The sequence below is a fragment of the Cibotium barometz genome, chromosome 13, assembly GCF_041138505.1.
Source record: "Cibotium barometz isolate CiBa-2024 chromosome 13, ASM4113850v1, whole genome shotgun sequence".
Lineage (NCBI taxonomy): Eukaryota > Viridiplantae > Streptophyta > Polypodiopsida > Cyatheales > Cibotiaceae > Cibotium > Cibotium barometz.
In genome coordinates, this window is record NC_141058.1 from 11,798,512 (window position 1) to 11,818,778 (window position 20,267).

Sequence of the window (20,267 nt, forward strand, 5' to 3'; positions counted from 1 at the left end):
TTTTCAGCTTTGTTCTTCTTATTTGGGCATGCTCTTGCCATGTGCTCAGTGCTGCCACAAGTAAAGCATTTGCCTTCACGCATATATTGCTCCTTCTTCTCAGCACTAAGACCAAAGTTTGCCGGCTTATAAGGGCGCTTGTTAGCAAACTTATTTTCAGCTTTTGGACCTGATTTGGCTTGGTTTTGGTCCCTTTTAGGTGGCTGTCCATCATTTTGCAGGTTTTGGACAGCCCTCTCTTTGCCTTGAAATGAGGGTTTAGCCTTATTGGATCGACTCAATTTGAGTTCCAATTGCTCGGTGGCGGTGGCGGCTGCGATTAATTGGTGTAAGGTATGACCAGGATACATTTGTAATCCCGCTTTGTACACGGGTTGCAATCCCGATTGAAACCTTCTCTTCCTTTCCGCCTCGGTGACATGCATAAATGGAGACACTTCCAAAAGCACTTTCCAAAACTTTTGTACATATGCATTTACCGATTCCCCCTCATTTTGCTTTACCCAATCCCACTTCATTGTTATCTCATTCAATGCATTGGGAGGCAAGAATTGAGCATAGAACCTCTCCTTGAACTCTTCCCATGATCTAACAGGATTCGGTGAGAGCTTCTCCGTGAGCCACCAATGGGCAGCAGTGCCTTTCATGAACATGCTTACATGCCGGATCATGGATTTCTGAGTGAAATCCTCATCACTGAAAGCAATATCAAACTGGGCAATAAAAGCAAGTGCCTTTGATGCATCATACTCTCCATGATATGTGTCAAACTTGACAGATTTGTCTCCGGCTTTGAAGTCACGAGACTTTGATGCATGTGTGTGCATCTCAACATGTTTTCCCCCATGTTTGTCCATTGGGACAACTCCTGTGACTGGTATCATTTTTGGACCAAAAGGTGATGCATAAGGCATAGATACATGTGCCCTGTAAGCATGAGGCATGGCTGGCCCCTCAACATGCATTGATACATTTTCAGCCATAGCTTCTCCCTCACGAGCACACTCGAAGGCATGAGTGGCATGAGAGATACGCGGAATACCTGCACCAACAGAAAATTGCAGCCCATGTTGCATGTGTTGTGCATGTACATTTTCAGCCGGCAATGGCATTTGACATACATTTTGACCACTGCCATAAACATTGTATCCTTCACGGGCTACATGAGATATTCCTGCATGGCGTGAAGTCACTGATTGTTCCTCTCCCATAGCATGGAGATTCATCCTCTTAGACATAACTTCTTGTTCGGGCACTTGTGGGGATTCCAAGACATGTGGGATGGTTGCCTTTTCTGCATAGGCATCCTCGGTACGAGCCAAGTATGCACGTGCTGCATCCCTCGGTTGCATGTGCAACTCTTGAGCAATCATTGCCATTGCATGATCCATATAAGATTCAGCTTTCTTGGCCTTCAAACGATCATGTACCAATGGGTCCTCGCGGCGATAGAGATTCAATTCTTCTTGTTGTGCATGGAGAAGAGCCTGCATACGAGTAAGTTCAGCTCTCAAGACTATGGACTCTTCTTCTTGCATCTTCTCTTTGCCACGAGACGGCTGTCCCACATATTCATGTTCCCTATTGTGCACCACATGAGTTTGCTCATCCTGTAAAGCATTGGAGGCATGCATTTCATTGTCCCTGCCACTTGTATTAGCATCTCCAACATTCATTGTATGGCTGTCCATAATGTTCTAAGTGTAGAGATAGCTAGTGTTCACGGTGATCGTCTCTCACGATAGAAGTGAAAGAGAACCGTATGCTCTGATACCAATGTAACTTGGTTGAACACAATGCTAATCAATACACTTAAATACACTAAGATTTGAAGGACACTTGCTCAAATACAAGAAGTAAATTGTTGAATTGACAAGAGGCACACAATGAGCCGGAACGGCCGACCCCTCCCTTGAGTAAATTGTATTACTATTGGAGAAATTCAATACATAGCTTCACGGGCATCCATTGCCAAATCCTCCATGCCAATGCATATGAAATTCAGCATTTAGAAAACAATGGTATGTCGATGTAGATCACCAAGGAGCTGCCTTGATGCCCGGCCCGACTTCAGTGCCCATATTCTCTACCATTGGCTCTATGTTCTACCAAGCAAGGTAGCAACATCTTCAAGAGCACATAGGACAAGAGAAATACTACACAGGGCGGCTAAACAAGGAGTCCTGCCCTTCTACTGAGTAAGTAATGACAACACATTGTCCAATTAGCTTACCAGTCTTCATAGAAGTTGTTGCAAGCGGAAGCCTTCGCGTTGGAAGCTTTAGAAGTGTTGATATCTTCGATTTGCCGCAATCCTTCGCGACAAAAGTCTTCAAGAGGATGAAGGGAACCTTGGGAAAGCTTCCCCTATGGTTCAACTTGAGAAAGGAAGGCTGAAATTAGGGTTTTCAGCAAAAAGACCAGAAATTACAGCAAAAATGAGAGCTGTTTTGCTGAATTTCAGTCATTGGGAGTGAGTAGGAGAGTGATTAGCACTTGGAAACACTCTTGGAAGCTTGGAAAACACCCTAGCAAGTTGGGTATGGCTATGGAGAGCTTGGAAATGGAGAGAAATGGTGGAAAAACAGAGTTTTCAGCCTCCAAAAATCCTCATGAAGAGAAAACACGAATTTCTCTTAATAAGTAAGTGAATTGGGGTCCAATCAGGTGAAGGGACATGGGGAGATGCCCATTTATGAGTAAAAAGGGAGGATCAGGTCCTGGACATTGAGTCTTGTCCGCCTCGGGACTTCAGTGAGTGTGAACTTGGAAGCGGTCATAATTTATAAGTGACTTTTGGGCGCCCAAACTTTAATGAAGTGGGAACGCACTCACTTATAAATATTAGCTAAGTCCTAAGGGCTATTTGAGCCTAGATTGGGTAATACTTACCACCTGTTCACATGCCACACAACCATGTCAGCAGACAGTTTCACACGCACGGTTCACGGGCGGGCGTCCCCTTACCCGGAACTACACATAGGTCATGCAGGCATGAAAACAGCATGCAATTTCATTTGCAGGCAAGCACATAAAGATGCTATGCAATGCAGCATTGGCATGAGCGATTTCCGTTCATGAAACCATATAATACCAGGCGTTTCCAGGCAAGTATATGCGATACCAGACCCAATGGAAAGCCAATCCTCCAGGCGTTTCCGGGCATGTACACAAAGTCACAAGTCCCAGCGGAAAGCCAAGTCCTCCAGGCGTTTCCGAGCATGTACACAAAGGCACAAGTCCCAGCGGAAAGCCAAGTCCTCCAGATATTCCGGGCATGATAACATCAAGTCCCAGCGGAATATCATATCCAACTATACAGCATGACACGTGTCAATCACCTGCATAGGCATATTCCATAAGCCATGGACACCAATCCAATATGTACATAGTGTGAAAGCAAGAGTGAACCATTTGGGTGGCCAAATGGTGACACTATCTGTGTCCACCAATGAGTAGCAAGGCCTGGCGCCCATACTGCTGCTCCATACATCAATGCCGGTGTGACTAATGTGTCAAATAGTCACCCCTTCGTCCAGGGCTCCTGAAAATGCGCCTGGTGGCACTGTCTCTCTAGCATAGCCAATGCTGCATATCCCCGTGTCAATCTAGCTCTGGCTGCTGAACCCATGGTAAAGCGTGTGGCTGCTGCAGAGAAGGTAACCCCTAGGTACACGTATGATGTCACCACCTCCACCTGGCATCCTGCGAGAGTGAATGTCAGCTGACTCCTGCCCTGTCTCGATGTATGAAAGACCATAACCTTGGTTTTCCCAAGGTTCACAGTAAGACCCCTCTGTGTGCAGAAATCATGGAGTGCATGTAGATGCTGCTGTAGACCACCTGGGGACTCAGACACCAATACAATATCATCAGCATAGAGCATAATATGTACTGAGGTACCTGCTAAATCAACTCCATCTCCGCCTCCCCGTGTAATGAAGTCAGCCACCTGCTAGAGTGTGGTGAGTAGAGAGTGCAAGAGAGAGAGATATGGAGCAACTATGCTGAATATACTGAAGTGATACAGCCCCAAGCAAGAGATAGAAGTAGTCTCATGAGTGAGGGAGCAAAAGATAGACTAGGCAAGATACACTCCGCAGGCAAACCCTCTGCTAGTGCCCTGCTAAACAAGTGTGCAAGAAAAGGAGCTAAAGAATCTACTGCATATATGAGATGCTCACCCTGCAAGCCCATATGGTCGGCGGCCCGTCCATGCTGTAGGCGGCGGATAGCTCCCTGTACCATCGAGTGGGTAAAGAAGCTAGCTGTGGTAGGTCGAGGCTCCTGTGGCTGAGGTATAGGTGGCTGCTGTGGGGCATGGTATAGGCCCTCTGCATATGCGTGCCATGTCTGTGGGTCTGCAATAGGTGTCGAGGTCCGGGGCTCTCTGAAGTGCCGCCATGAGACAGGGCTATCTCTACTCATGAAGAAATGAAAGATCTCTAGCTCCTGTATCTCTGCGAAGGCCCGCCTTTTGCGGCGAGTAAGTCTCCTCGTCTCTCTCCTCGACTCCTGCTCTGTGATGGCTCCCAAGGCTCTCTGTATGCGAAGCCGTGAGTATAGGGCTCTGCACTCGTCATCATACCATCTGTTCTGGGGCATAGTCCCAGGTCTCGCAGGCTCTCCTGAGTGTACACGATGTGGGAAGCTCTGTAATGCAGCCGTGTGTAGGAGTGATGCCAGCTGGGCTGTAATGGTATCCATAGGTGCCAGGGGATCCATGAGTAGGAGCCCATCCTCTACTCTGCCAGTGTATATGTCTGCCATGTCATGTGTGAAGTAGATGGTAGTGTGTGGCGTCGGTATGTGGGGGGCTGGTGATACTGGTGATCCGGCTAGTGAAAATGCCAAGTATGTATGATCTGCCCCAATAGGACGAGGTGGAATGGAGAATGAGGTGACAAGCTGTGATGCCTCCAAAGACCCCATAATGTAGTCTACCACCGTGCCTCCGGTCCGTGTATGACCCCCATGTGGGAAGCATGTCAGTTCTCCTGATCCCGGCCACTGTAGCATCCCGTTATAAATAACGAGACGATGCCTGGCTCCCAACTCTAGTAAGTGGTCCCCATAATGTCCTCTGTCTGGTCCAGTGTCCTCTGATGCCCGACTAGCCCCTATCTCCTCTGGATCCACAGGGTGGAGGATCTCCATGTCATCATAGTCAGACACCTCACACTGTCTGCTCTGTGTGTGGGCATTGAAGTCGCCCGTAAGAAATACTTCCCCTAGTGTAGAATAATGCATAATCTCCTCTGACAGACAAGTGTATGGCGAGGCTCCTGTCTCCTCCTCCTGTGGCATGTCCTCTGTAATGACATAGGAGGATCCTGATGGAGAAAAGTAACATAGAGCTATGTATATAACCATGTCCTGTGAGAGCTGTAAGCTGATCCACATGTATCTGGCCTCTGGATCCTGTGCTACCACTCTCAGTCTCCCCTGTAGCTCCCGTCTGAATAGGACTGCTACTCCCCCCGACCCTCTCGAGGTACCCTGGCGTGTGGTCCTCCTGTATGCTGACTCCCACTGGAATCCCTCTACTCGAGGTAGCCCTCTCTCTGGGCTCTGATGTGTCTCTGTCATAGGAGCTCCCTCTAAACCCCGTAGTATGACCCTCTTCCTCATGAAGGTGACCCTCTCCATCTCTCCTGCAAACTGTAGGATGAGGGCTCGCTTGCGTGTTGAGTCTTTCCCGGCTCTCCATGCTTTGGTGAAGGGGAGAGGGTGCTCTTCCTTGTAGCCGAGCTTCATGCATAGAAGCTGTCCATCTTTCTCGGGAGTGGAGTCGGGTGTCTCGGCTATACCTGTGACTCGAATGTTGGGACCGGGCCGGGCATTCAATGAAAAGGTTGCCAGAGTAGGAAGGATGACAGAGGGACTCCGAGAATAGAATGGGATGATGACAGTCATCCAAGAAGCAGATTGAAATCGCGTCATCAAGTTTAGCAGAGGGGAATGTCATGTGCATGCACATGTACATGCTAATCTCAGGACTAATCTTAGAGTGCAGCCTGATAAAGGGGGATTAAGAATCAAATAGGACCAGAATTTTGGAGCATTGATGTGCAAGATATGGCAAGGGATGGACTGAAGTGGACAAGAAGATATGTCGGCTGAGTGGAATACATGAAGAGGCTGTCGACTGCAATAAAACAGGTCGGATACTTCAAGGATGAAAAAGGTGTCCACGCAGCTGGCCAACTAGCAGTCGGCCAGTTCTCTAGTTGGTCCAAGGCCTATAAAAGGCACTTATGCTCATCGTTTTGATCATTCACTCCCTCTTGGGTGTGGTTCTAGACATAGGACTTGAAACCGATCCCGTCAAGTGGGAAAGACTCCGTTGGACACCCACACACGTAATAGCACAACTTTAAAACCACAATTTGAAATGGACAACTTAATACAACTTGAAATTGAAATGAAATGAAATGAGATAGATGGACACCAACACTGGGGCCGGAACGGGCCGACCCCCCCCCCCCTCAATATATGATAGATTTATTTTGGGAGTATTTAACAAATACAATGCTCCATGGGTTCCAAGAACCAAATGATGTCCATGTACAATATGAATACAGTACCAAACAAATAGGCTTGAAGTAGATGCTCAAAGCAGAACGACCACTTGCGTGGTCCAATCTCTACGGTCCTGTGCTTTCACTGGACTCCGCGGAGAGCGCTCAACTGGTGTTCCAGGACCACGCACAAACAGGCGCTCCCGTACTAACGCCTGGCTCTCCCGATCTCAGCACCTTTGGACCGAGGTTCTCCAATAGCTTGGACTACCCGCACCGAACGGGTGTTGTCGTGGAGAGAGTTCCTTATCAGATTTATCACAAAATACTTTACTTAAATTTGAAAATTCACTTACTTGAGGATGGAGGATGGAAGTCCAATACCCATGGTGTCTGTCTGTGTGCAGCTATTAGTGACGGACACCAAGATGCAGCAGCCCGTCGAGGGGAGTAGTGGCCTGGAGAAAGATATAGCCTCCTGCAGCTTGCTGGACAGAAGGAGCAACCACCTTATTGAGTTGGCACAGCTGCCTGCAGGAGATGAGGTGGAGTAGGTGCAGCTGTTTGCTGTAGATGGAGTAGGTGCAGCTGTTTGCTGTAGATGGAGCACACAACCACCTGGCTTCGAAGAGGAGATGGTGTAGGCGCCTGCAGGAAACAGGCGGAATCTGCTGGTCGGGTAAAACATGCACAACCTGCTGGAGAGGGCAGCCCGCTGGAGGTGGAGCCACCTGTGTGCAGAGCACAGTTGGCTGGTAAAGTTGCCTGGCGAAGAGGGCAGCCTGCTGGGGAATCAACGCAGCTGCCAGCTACAGTTATAACAGCCGTCTGGTTGCTGCAAAAAGCCGCCTGGCTTCAGCCTGAAGAAAAGATGGCGTGGAGGAGCAGCCGACTGAGAGAGCGCATGTGCAGCAGTTCAGAAGTCGCCTGGATGAGTATGCGCAGCAGTTCAATAGCCGCCTCAGACAACATGCGCAGAGATGGTCGCCGGTGGTTTTCCTACCAAGGGTGGTCGCCCTTTTTTTATAAAAATTAAAGTGGAGCTTCTTTTATTAAGGTTGGAGGAGGAGTAAACAAATAGTGCTGGCTGGCTCCCCACGCTTGCATGTGGGCGGCCAGCTCTTTGGGGGTGTGGGTAGGTGACCATGCACCCACCCCCACACACACACCACTTAAGTGTGGCTCCCCACCTTGGCCCCTAAGTGGGTGCCCAAAGGGGGTGCCCACTTTTAAGTGAGTGTGAACAAATAACCTTGTAAATCAAAAGGTTAGAATTAAAGTATTAAACTAACATGTGCAATATACTTACCACCTGTTCACATGCACCAAAACTCGTTAGAAAACAGAGCAGACTTCACGACTCACTGGCAGGCGTCCCCGCTCAGTAAGTAACACGTCAAGCAGGCAAACACAAAAATACAAGTCATGCGAAAACAGTTTCAAACATGCAAAACATGTGTGCATGTGCAAATAGTAACATGGACATATCTCCCGTTCATGGAACAAGTACAAAATATCTGTCGGCACAAAATGGCACGACGTAAAACATAAAAACCTGGTCTTCCTATGGAGTGACAGTCCCATAGGTAAGACACAGTTCCAGGCACGAGCCTCCCTATGGAGTGACAGTCCCATAGGCAAGACACGGCACGAATACTGGCTCTTCCATGGCGTGACAATCCCATGGGTCGAACACAGTCCAGGTCATACACGGGTGGCACCAGTCTGGCTCCCGTCCATGTCAGCAAGAAAACTGGCCTCTTCACATGAGACACTGGCCTGGCCTCAAGTGAACGAGACACAAAAACTGGAGATGGACCAAATGGTCGGCCAATTGGTGACAGGACTAGATTCGGGGAATTCATGTGAGAGAAATTGGAGCACTTTCTCTCTCATTCATACAAAAAGAAGAAACAGGTTGAAGGCCACAAACACGAAAAAGCTGGTTTATATACACACAAATCTTCAACTCATATCTAAAATCAACGCTAGAGGGTATGAGAAGATGGAGGTGACTTTGGAGATGATCAATAAAGAGAAAGATGATGAAAGGCTGATTGCCTTGCAAGAAATTCAAGAGCCTGAGGAGGATGAGGCATTGGGAGGCAAAAATGCAAAAGTGGAAGTTGCCACTACAGAGCAAGGTGATGATGAGAATGATGATGATGAGAATGCTTGATCTCCCTCTGATGTGGAGGAAGAAGATGATGTTGTGGTGTGAATTTTGTCTTTGGTTTATGATGTGCTATGTTTGCAATCATCTTTGTTAACTTTCAAGTTTAATGAATTTTCCTTTCTTGTGTTTCAAGTATCAACTTTCAAAGTTTCAAGTTTTCAACCTTAATGTATCTACATAGTACATACTACACAGTCCACTCTCCCAACTCCTACAGGCATATATAGCCCCAAATTAAAGGCCACATATGAAACTCCACCAAGGGCTGAATCATACCTTTTCATACTTATCATTCTCACTAAAGAATGGCAGTATGAAACGTATGATATGAACTATGTGTTAGCACATTCATCCCCAGTTTTTGCCCATATTTGGTGTCCCTTTTGGTCCCTTTTCATGGCCCTTGATTGTGGGCTGGCCACCCCTTTTTTATATATTTTTCTGTGATTTTTCCCAGCCTGGATGTATTTTCCCCAGTCGGCCAGTTTATCATGTCCAGTCGGCCAGCCCCTCTTACCTATAAATAGGTGGGCTGGCCTCTCACTTTTCTATCTTGCCTAGTCTTTCTTTTGCTCCCTCACTTATGAGACACTTTCTGTCTCTTGCTTCGAACTGTATCACTTCAGTATATTCAGCCTAGTTGCTCCATATCTCTCTCTCTCTCTCTCTCTCTCTCTCTCTCTCTCTCTCTCTCTTGCACTCCCTGCTCAGCACACTCTAGTGCTTATTTGCTTCTGCTCTGTGCACTCATTCATGGTATCATCGCTCCCGGTTCAGCAATTCCCTCTGCTGCCCCAGATTGTGCCCTATCTACAGCCCCTTCACCTCCGCATTTTTCTCAGATTTGCAGCCCTCTGGATGCTGCGTTTTCTGGACGGTTGCTGCTGATTGCTTTCCCTTCACTCTAGCTTCATCGCTTACAACCTAAAGGTATTTTCTCATCAGCGTTTTCTTCCTTCTTGGAGTTTGGAACTAGGCAGCCTGTTTTTTCAGGACTGCAGCCCCTCTTTGGCTGCGTTTTCCTCTCTAGTGGACATTCCCTTTTGTAGAGGGGGTCTTGTGGTGGTTCTGGCTTTGGTAGCAACCTTGGTACCTGTGGTGGACACTCCTTCCAAGATTGTGCATATTTCTGAGATTGAGCCCAAGCTTTTGTGATGGCTGCCCCGACTACACTTCATATGTTCTCTGAGTCTGCAAAGTTGGATGGTTCCAACTACACTTTGTGGAAGGTGAAGGTGAAATCAGCCTTGCGTGGCGTGTATCTCTAGGATTGGCTTGTTACACCTGCCAATGCCACCCCTCCCACCCTTGCTTCCGGTGGTGTGACTCAAGCACAGATTGATATTTGGCAGGCGAATGATCGTCGTGTTTTCTCCTTTCTGATGTTGAATCGTCAGGATTATGTTCTCTCTCATGTGCGTACAGCAAATGCTGCACATGAAGTTTGGAAGGCATTTGTAGATCTCTACGAGATTAAGACTCCGGGTCGGATTTTGGCATTGGAAAAGCAGCTTATGAACTTGTCAGTTTCTGCCTTTCCATCTTTATCTGCTTTCATCTCGAAGATGAAAGATCTCCGGGACGAGCTTGCTGTTTGTGGCAAGGATATCTCTACAAAGGATATGGCTATTCGACTTCTCTCCAAGCTTCCAAAGAGGTTTGATGCTTATTTTCAGTCTCTTGTTTCTTCTCCTCGTCATGTTCCAGTTACTTGGGAGGAAGTTCTCCCCTCTATTATGCAAATTGAGTCTCGCTTTGGTCTCGCTTTGAGGAGCGCACTAGCAACTCTGGTGGTTCTAATGGAGCTTTGGTTGCACCAGATAAAGGGAAGAATCGACAGAAGAAAGGAAAAGGGGGTTCTGACAAGAACTCCAAGGATAACGACAAGGATAAAGACAAAGACAAAAGCAAATCTTCTGAAAACAAGGACATTGAGTGTCATTATTGTGGCAAGAAGGGTCATAAATTGCCCCAATGTCACAAGAAGCAGTAGGATAAAGAAGCAAAGAACTCTTCCTCTACAACGGTGTCTCCGACCAAGAAGGATGATGGTATTCTTCTATTAGTAGGTACTCGTCGTATACTTGCTCTTGTGACTTCTCAATCGCGGTCGTGGATTGTGGATAGCGGTGCTAATGCTCACATGACACCCCATCGAGATTGGTTCGAGGACTTCACTGCCAGGTCAGGCCAGATCACTTTGGGTGATTCTTCTTCCGTGCCAGTGCATGGACATGACACCATCCATGCAAGAACTATGATCAAGAAGTGTTGTATGAATGGAAGTAATCTTAGGGTTACCTGTAATCTCAAGTGAGCTCCCTTAGGCTTTTTCTTTTTTTGTGCTTGAGGATAGCTCCCTTTTCAATGGCCTGTCTGGCCACAAGTAAAGCACCGGCCCTCCCAAATGTTCTAGAGACTAAACTTTCGTTTACGTTTGGATTTTGGTTGGGAATTGCTCGAGCTTTTCTACTTTTGAGGAGCACTCTTCTTACTCTTTCCGGTAGTTGTTTCTTCATAAATCTTTGCAAAACAGATAGCATCCTCAAGTGTTTTGCAATTATTATTCCTCACCTGCAACTTATGATCGGGGAACAATCCCCACTTAAAATAACCAAGCAAGGTGACCACATCCATATTCGTTGCTTTCACCTACAACTCTCTCAGCTTGTGCAAAAAGGTGTCAAAGGACATGGTCTTCATATCCAGCTTTGTAAACCTGGATACTACGTCGTACTCATCCTCCGCCTGGACGCACTCGTCCTTGAACATCTGCTCGAAACTAGCCCAAGCAGTAGGTTTGTTCCGAAGCTCTCTCCAGCACAACAAGGCTTCCTCTTTCAAGAGGCCATGCACCATCTGAATCTTCCGAGTGTCCTGGAGAGGATGGAGGTCAAAATGGACATTCCACCTATTTAACCATGCATCAACCACTTCCTGGGTTCTCTCCTCATTCTCCCCCAAAAAGACATCTGGGGTGAAGAACGGAGCTGCTGCTGTATGCCCTGTAGGTGCGGGGGTACTAGCTACCGCCTTCTACAGAATAGTGATCTACTAATGCAAGGCAATAATCTCTTGACAGAGATTAACAATCTCGCTACCCTAGTTCCTTAGGGTAGAGACCTTTGCTCGAAGTTTCTTCATCTTGCTTCGAAGTAAGCTTTTTCAACCACCACATCTCCTCCTCTTCAACCATAATAGTATGGTGGCCAAACTCAGGATCTGAAAGAATGGGCTGTAAATCAGAAAAACAGCAAATAGATCTTGCAAAGAAACACACGTGCAAAAGGAACTGAAGTAGAAAACTTGTTATCTGCTGAAGTAGAGCACGAGGGCTGCCCATAGGTGCATACAACCAACAGCAATAGCTGAATAATGATGTGCTAATGATGCTAACCCAAGCCACCTATTTATAGGTTGGACAAGAGCTGGTCGGCCAGTATAAAAATAGTGGGCTGGCCGACTATGCAAAAAAATACTAAAATAATATCTTAAAAATAGACAAAAATAGCAGAAAAATATCTAAAATAAGATGAATGCATGGCCTCATAAATCTGGCCAGATACAGCATGAAATATGCACATATAAGCCCAATCTGGAGATGATAATGCCAACAAGATCATGGCAAGGTTCCCCAACATCTAGCATCCGGTATCTTCCTGCTTCCGCTCATGATCCGATAAATCATCGGTAAAGGGCTAAGGTTCCACTCCACAAATACATGCCAATCACCATTGTCGTCTCATACCCCTAGTGCCGGTCCACAGGGGCCCTCAGCAAGACTGTCTCTGATCTGCCATGTCCACGGCAAGAGTAGAAACTGTCATCCAAGCACATACCCATCAAAAGTATTTTGGAGGAGACCGTAGCTCCCATCCGCATTTGTGTGGTTCTGCACCACTCTAAGTGGTTTCACTGATGCGATCAAGATCTTCTGCCACACATCCGACGCACAGACCAATTGGCACAAGTCATGTGGTTTTTGGGTTGCATCGCCCAACCCAACTTGCAGGCCAGTTGTGGAACCCCCCTCTCCAAGTGGAAAATCTGCAAACTAATTTTCTAGTGAGAGGATTCTCTCCTTTTCCTACAAGCATACACTCATGTAGATGTCTTTGCCTCTTGCCCGTTCTCCTCCTAAATCCTCTTTCTTGCAAAGAAATCAACCCCCGCTTTAGCTCATCTTTAGACTATTCTTCGATTGTGGCCAATGCCATTGGTTCCTCCTCTTCTTTCTTTATGGCCAACCTTGGGCGATCAAACCCCACATGGCCTTCTCTTGGCATTCAAAGCATTTAATGCCCACTCTAACCTAATTTTGTGAAAGGCTCTCTAGCTTGGGGAGCCTACACCACATGCAATTTTAAATCTAAAAACTCCAACATCATCTTTTCCATAGTCCTCTCCAACTGACTTCCTCAAATGCATGTTGCTAGCTCTACTTTCTCTACCACAAGAGCCCCCACCATGGTTGGCACAAGAGGTGCCCAAAACCACAAGCTCCATTTCCAAAGCTATCTTTTTTCCCCTTTACTAAATCCATCTGCAATGGTTGGTCATAGCTTTGGGGGCCCCTTCCCACCATCTTCCTCCTCCAAGACCGCAAGAAACCTATAAAGTTTCAAGTGCACCTCATTGGACTGCCATGCCTAGGGTGAAGGAGATAGCACAGTGCAGAAGCATATGCCATAAACTGTAAACATATGAGAGTGCAAAGGAGATAGAGAGAGTTGGATAAGATCACCTTTTATAAAGGCAGTATAGCTTTACAATGGCAATGGCCAGCAATTGAATGTTGAACTATGTGCAAGTGGATTGGATGAAGAAGTGAATAAAGGGGAACTCCTTATATAGTGCCTCAGTGAGCTGGCCGACTGCTCACAGGACAAATAAATAGGAGAAATACAATAAAATGTCCGATAAATAATAGAAGCCCCAGAACACTAAGATGCACAATTCTAACCCCCCTCTCTGCAGCTCATAGTGTTCAAGAGTTGGAAGAAGATAAGTCAATGAAGATGAAACCATGGACCCTCCAGCACCACGAATATTGGAATCACCTCGGAGAGAGCACCCACCAACCTGTTTCTTTGAAACAAGATGCCACCACGAACAGCAAGGAACTTTGCTTGGCCACGAATTTCTACACAAGTGTCAAGTGAACTCCAAAAATAGATGATGAGCTGCGGGACACACCGCGCCTATAATCCCCAACAGTGGACGGAACACATCACGTCCCAAAAGCCTCGAACAATGAACGTGGAACAGATCTAGTTCATAATCTATGCTATACCAAAGATAACCACGTCCTGCCAGATGTCTAATGCTTGGAACTCCAAATCACGGTCCCCATGCATCAGTAGGTGGAGTTGTAATCACCCCCCTCTCCCGCCCACAAGCCTCTTCTGGCTCGAAGCACATGGGGAAAACTGTATGTGTACTAGAGAAGCACACCATCTGGGGTCTCCCGAGCCGGAAGCGCCTTGGGAGCCCTAGAAGTGGTACTAGAATCTATATCACTATCCTGTGTCTGTCGTGTCTTTGCCCTGTCTTTGAGATGAAGCCTTACCCTCAGTCTTGTCCTTCTTCTTGGACAAACAATCCTTGGACAGATGTCCTCTTTTCCTGCAAGAGAAGCAACGACTCTGACCTTTCTTTTGAAAGGAGGAAAGTGCCTGGTCAGAACTGTCGACTGACACCTTTCAGCTTACCCTGTGAGATGAGAACGGACGACTCCTCCAAAAGTAGGGAGCTAAGATCATCAAAATCCAACTGAGTGGATGTGACCTGGCACCGCAAAGATCGAGAAATCACATCATGGTCCGGAGGAAGCCTGGTGAGCACTGAGGATAAGAGCAGCCAACCGAGAAGAGGACAAAGCAACACCCATAGCCAGTAATTGGTCATGGATAACCGCAACTCCATATGCAAGAGAACTCACCAAATCTGATGCCGGTGCAGAAAACACAGCCACAACTCCACCGTTTGCCTCTATAAAAGAAAACACAGCCACCACAACTGGCTGGATAGCCTCTGTAGGAGAAAACGCAGCCAAAATACTTAAAGATCTGCCTCTGAAGAGCAAAACACAGCCTGTAGGGCTGGCCGACAGCAACCAAAAGAGGGCTGGACCAAAAATGCAGCAAGGTACTGAAAACGCAGCAACTGTAAGGATTGATCTGCAATCGGAGAAGTGGAGGCAAAACGCACAGCAGAAGTGGGCAGATTTGCAAGGTTTGGAGCAGCCTGGACCTAAGCGTATGATACCATGAAGGAGAGAGCACAGTGCGGAAGCATAAACTGTAAACATATGAGAGAGTGCAAAGGAGATAGAGAGAGTTGGACAAGATCACCTTTTATAACAACAGTAAAGCTTTACAATGGCAATGGCCAGCAACTGAAAGTTGAACTATGTGCAAGTGGATTGGATGAAGAAGTGAATAAAGGGGAACTCCTTATATAGTGCCTCAGTGAGCTGGCCGACTGCTCACAGAACAAATAAATAGGAGAAATACAATAAAATGTAAGATAAATAGTAGAAGCCCCAGAACACGAAGATGCACAATTCTAACATAGGGCTCTACCAATCTGCAGGTGTGTCAAAACTATAGCCATGCTACGTGATTGTCAATAGATGTTCTCTATTACCTATTGTTGCTTGCATGTGTTTAGCTAACATGACAACAAAGATAAGGAGATTATGTTTTCCCATACCACCACAAAAAATGCAACTTGCTTGTCTTCATAATACAATATATATATATATATACCATCATAAGGCCAGATGAATCTGAACTTACGAATAATTTTAACAGAAAGAAGAGAATCACCAAATTTTAAAAAAATTAAAAATTAAAAAGAAAACTACAGAGACACCCAAGCAAAAATAATAGTAGTAGTAGTAATAATAACTTGCAAAAAGACAAATACATAACTAAATCACACACGCCCACATACACACAAACAAATTCTTTATTGAACCACAACAAAAGAATTTCTAACAAACAAGCTAAATAAATTTTTAAAAACTAATTAGCAAAAACAAACTTTAAATGACTAATTCACTAAAACAAAACAAGTAAAGACGAGAATACAAAAAGTGCAAACTTTACCTCAAAGATTGTCCAATTATGAAGTATAAGATCATCAACTTCATTATGCATAGCATGGACTAAGTGCTACGACATCCCTACTCACGTCATCGTCATCAGTGTCCCAAAGTAGGGACAGGTTTACATATTAAAAAAATTGTCCCAACCAAGAGAACACAATTTTGATACAAAGACCAACGAGCCGAGTTTCTATCACTTCTCCGAAGATGAAGGGCAGACTTAGCCATGATGAAGACTAGCACTTACAACTAGACTAGCAAAAACAAACGACTTCCGTATTTAAAGCAATGATTAAGCAAGACTAGAAGCAATGATAAATAACAACTAAGAGCTAAAATGATCTAAACAAAAAATGGGCTTTTAAGCTCCCCATTTTTGTGAAAAATATTACTTATAATCTTAAACATTCCAAAAGCATAAATCTCAAAGATATATCTACTTCGATTCAAAAAGCAACGAACTTTGCTTTGCACAAGCAAATTGATTAGTTGACAAAAATAATTTCAAGGATCACTTTTAGTTGTGAATAAAGTATACCTTGAATGCCCCTTGAGTTGACGAAGTACAAGGCGACTATTAATGTCAAAAACCTGAGTGTCCATGCAAACAAGGCACTTTCAACAACTATAATGATACTAGGAAAATCCTATTTGTCAAAACCTTCACACTCCTATTTTCAATAAAAATAATGAATAGCACAAACAAGAACCACATATATTTTCAAGAGAAAAATTAGTAAAATATATAATTATATCACTCCCACACAAAATGAGTAAAATCTTAAAACTCTTCAAAAATTGTTTGTTATTACACATCAACCTTTATCTACGTGGTTTGATTTTTTTCCAATCAAAGTCTTACTTTTGCTTGTTTCCTTATCCTACACATTGCTCATTTATTGTTGCACATGATGTTCTTTTCATACTTCTAAGTTTAATTTACCAGTTTTTATGATTCATCGTAATTGAATTCAAAAAGTTTGGGCTGTATTTTGACCTCTAAATGTAAAAGTGGGTAACTTCGCGGAATTCCACTTTTGTGATTTACTAGGCTATTATTTTTTGCTCAAAAAAAACTCCTCCATCTTCTACTTTCATGTATTAAAATGATTCTACCTACTAGACTTCTCACGTTTTAAGGCTCAAAGAAGTCCTTTCGTGAGGCAACTCTCTTTTTGTGATGGATCTCACACAAGCTATCAAGATTGACACGTCCAAAAGTGAATGCAAAGGGATGGAAGCACCAAAACCTGTAAATAGGAGTTGTACATAGGAATTCAAGCCTTGGCATGTATGATGTGTAACCCCTAACCAAGGATATTTGATTTGGCTCCTATGCTAATCCAAACAACCACCGACTCGAAAACTTACACGAAGTGCACATCAAATTGGCATGCCAGAATCACTAGCATCCACATAAGAATCTCTAGACATCATTTCCTACCTTGTCTGCCTCATGACCGCAATCCCAAAACTCCACTGTTAGAAATCTGCAGAACTCACATGCATCCATCAAAGAGTCTTTAAGCAACAACCCCCACCTTGTCCACAAGAACAGGTCATGACCATGGTCTCAAACCCCAACCGTCAAATGAAGTTATGGAAGTCATATGCATATAGCCTATGACATGGATCATGTGCCAAAATATACATGATGCAAAGACCATGACTCATTCACAAGAAAGGCTGTTCTTCAGGATACCCAAATGCTAAATGCTAATGCTATGGACTATCACCAAGAAGACTGCTCTTCAGGACACATCCACTGCCATCAACCCAAGTTATTTTGTGCCATGGTTATTTAGGACATTAAGCACACTACATGTAGACGTAAATTGTAGAAGTTTTGAAAGTCATGATTGAGGTTAAGTATGTTATGGAGGCTGCATATGTGAAAACATACACAAGTTAAGTTCATAAATACACGTTGCATCCATTGATTAATAAAGATTAAGCATGATAATGTGAAGCCTACAATCTCAAAACTGGAATTTTTCGCCAATGAGGTTATAGCTCAAGTGGTGAAGGTGTTTGCCTAGGACAAGAGGTCCTGGGTTCAAAACCCCCCTTGGTGCTTCCTTGGCAGCATTGCCTACGGGCAGATAATTAAGTGCCTACGGGTGGTGATTTATATTTAAAAAAACTGGAATTTTTGGGAATGGATATGCAACTGCATACCTGAATAATCCCCATCTCACCCCCGGCAACCACCAATTGGCCGTCAGGTCGAAAAACACCGGAATATGCCTGGATAAATGAAAAGTAGATGCAACATCTTGAAGACACACACGATGAGAACTGTGTAGCAGTCTCGAAAGATGAGAAAATTCAACGTACCACATCGGTGAACCGCGAAATAGTCTTCTTAACTTTACACGTTTGCCCATCGTAAACAGAAACCTGTGTAGGATGATGAGGGCCATAAGAAGAAAAGAGATTGTTGTTCTACTTGGATTAGTATAGGCTGTAACCCAACCAGATGACATTAGGTTATGTTCTTGCAAGCCATAACCTAAGTATCTAAAATTAGGTTATGTTCTTCTATGCCATAACCTAACTTTTAACATTAGGTTATGTTCTTCTATGCCATGAGCTAAGCCGGTATGCAGGCAGCGAGGAATGGCTTACCCTGGTGGAAGATGTGACGGCGAAATGGTGGGGGGGTTCGGGGCAGAAGTGCACGCAGGAGACGCCCGCGATCTGCTGCTGGATGTCCTTGGACGAGAAGGATCTCCAGTACTTGGACTCCCCGGCGGAGGGCTTCCTGGACGCCGCAAACCTCTTCGCCCTCACGGGTTGATAGCTGCTGCCCTCACCTTCCATCCGCACCCCCGCTGCTGCTTCTACTGTACTGCTTCTTGAGCTCTGCGCGATTCCTGTTGTACTCAAACCCTTTTGAACTCCTCACTCTCTTAAACCCCTCCCGTAATACAGTATATATATATATATATATATATATATGCATTTTTTGCCTGAACTTTATTTTGATTAATTTAAAGTACTTCCATTATTTTAGCTCAAAAAATTGTAATTTCTTTTAAAGAAAAAGCTTGCAATTTTTTAAAGATTCAAGATTCCACCACTCATTTATAATAGTTGGCACAGGTGTAATATAATTCTCAGCATGGTACTTATGACTCCATCTACATACAATTGTTTCCAGTTATGAATACAACAACATAAAAAAGTAGTGAGTGGTCTTTCTAGATTACTACGCACTTGAATACAGCACGCTTAGTAGCTTTGATGACAGTAGGGTGTGAATCTATCATGCCTTGTTTTTTTTAGAAACCCCACCATTTTCTCAAATAACTTCCCAAAATATAATCTCTTGAGATCAAGGTGTCTTCCTTAAAAGTATTTGGAAATTGTATTTGGTACTTATCTGTAATTTCTGTAAAGGACTGCCACACCTTGCGCTTCAATCTCGTGCCATAGCACTTCTCGTCTTAGCCAATATTTGAATAAACTTGCATTTATTGCATTGCTATTAGAAGTGTTATTAATACAAGATACAATGCTTTGTATATATGAAGAAAATAGAAAAAATAATAATTACTTACTCGTTGGGATTTGTAAGTCCTTAAGCCTCTGAGAATCTCTATCAATCAAGATATCTAAAATTATAGATTTTTGGTCATTTGTTAGTGTGCTAGATGCCAAGCTATATAACTTACCCTCCATCAAACATCTAGTCTGTAATTTACTTGCACTAATTGACTACAATCACAACTAACCGTCTAGTAGCATGCCTCCACTTTCACTCATATTTATAAAAAGCAGTTCTCCATTTATCTTCAAACTCCTTTGCACGCAAGGTATCTATAAGGGGGTCAATCTCTCTAGTGGCACAACAAGGTACTCATCCTATGTATTTCATAGGTTACTTTATCAGTATAGAATATATGGATACTAATCATATATTGCTGATGTTAGAATTATTTATTCCTCTACCAAGCCATATAAAGAATGTACCTGGAATACTATCCGAGATAGCTCTGAAAGTGCACAATTGTATCAAGATGGGTGACTCTTCTTTTTTTACATCATTGCATGCTTCTCTATCCATGCCTTGTTCATCGCTCTTGTATGCTTCATAATTGTTTCTTTGTTTGCTAATCCAAGCGTCCTAATGAGGCACACCTTGTCCACAAGGGATGATGAAACATAGCCCTCTTTATTCATCCTATGACAAAAAGATTATAAGTTATGGCGAATGAAAAAACAAACCTCATTTGGATCATCTTAAGTCAAAAAGATTTAAAACAAATATTTTCGTAATGTATATGTTTCCTTACCTATTTAAGCGTGCTATGCGGATAAGGACCTTCATTCTTACCAATGCAAGGAATGGAGCCAGCACACAATGGGCATTATTGGGTAAAACCTATGGAGAGTCACATAAAGGTTCCCGTAATAGTTCGAAAGAGTTGTTGTGGAGGTTTGTTTGAGTGCACTT

At 44.4% G+C, this 20,267-nt stretch overlaps 1 protein-coding gene across 1 annotated transcript in view; it reads right to left on the minus strand.

Moving 5' to 3' along the window:
- SWA1 (transducin family protein / WD-40 repeat family protein) overlaps positions 1-18,757 on the minus strand; it is a 56,987-nt gene extending 38,230 nt beyond the window's left edge. Inside the window, exons 1-4 of the mRNA XM_086807186.1 lie at positions 18,437-18,757; positions 18,146-18,208; positions 17,987-18,055; positions 16,347-16,399 (exon numbers count right to left, since the gene is read on the minus strand). Coding sequence (XP_086663312.1) covers positions 16,347-16,399; positions 17,987-18,055; positions 18,146-18,208; positions 18,437-18,631 — 380 coding nt within the window. The 5' untranslated portion in view covers positions 18,632-18,757. The remainder of the gene's footprint in view (positions 1-16,346; positions 16,400-17,986; positions 18,056-18,145; positions 18,209-18,436) is intronic.
- Between the last annotated feature and the right edge of the window lie 1,510 nt (positions 18,758-20,267).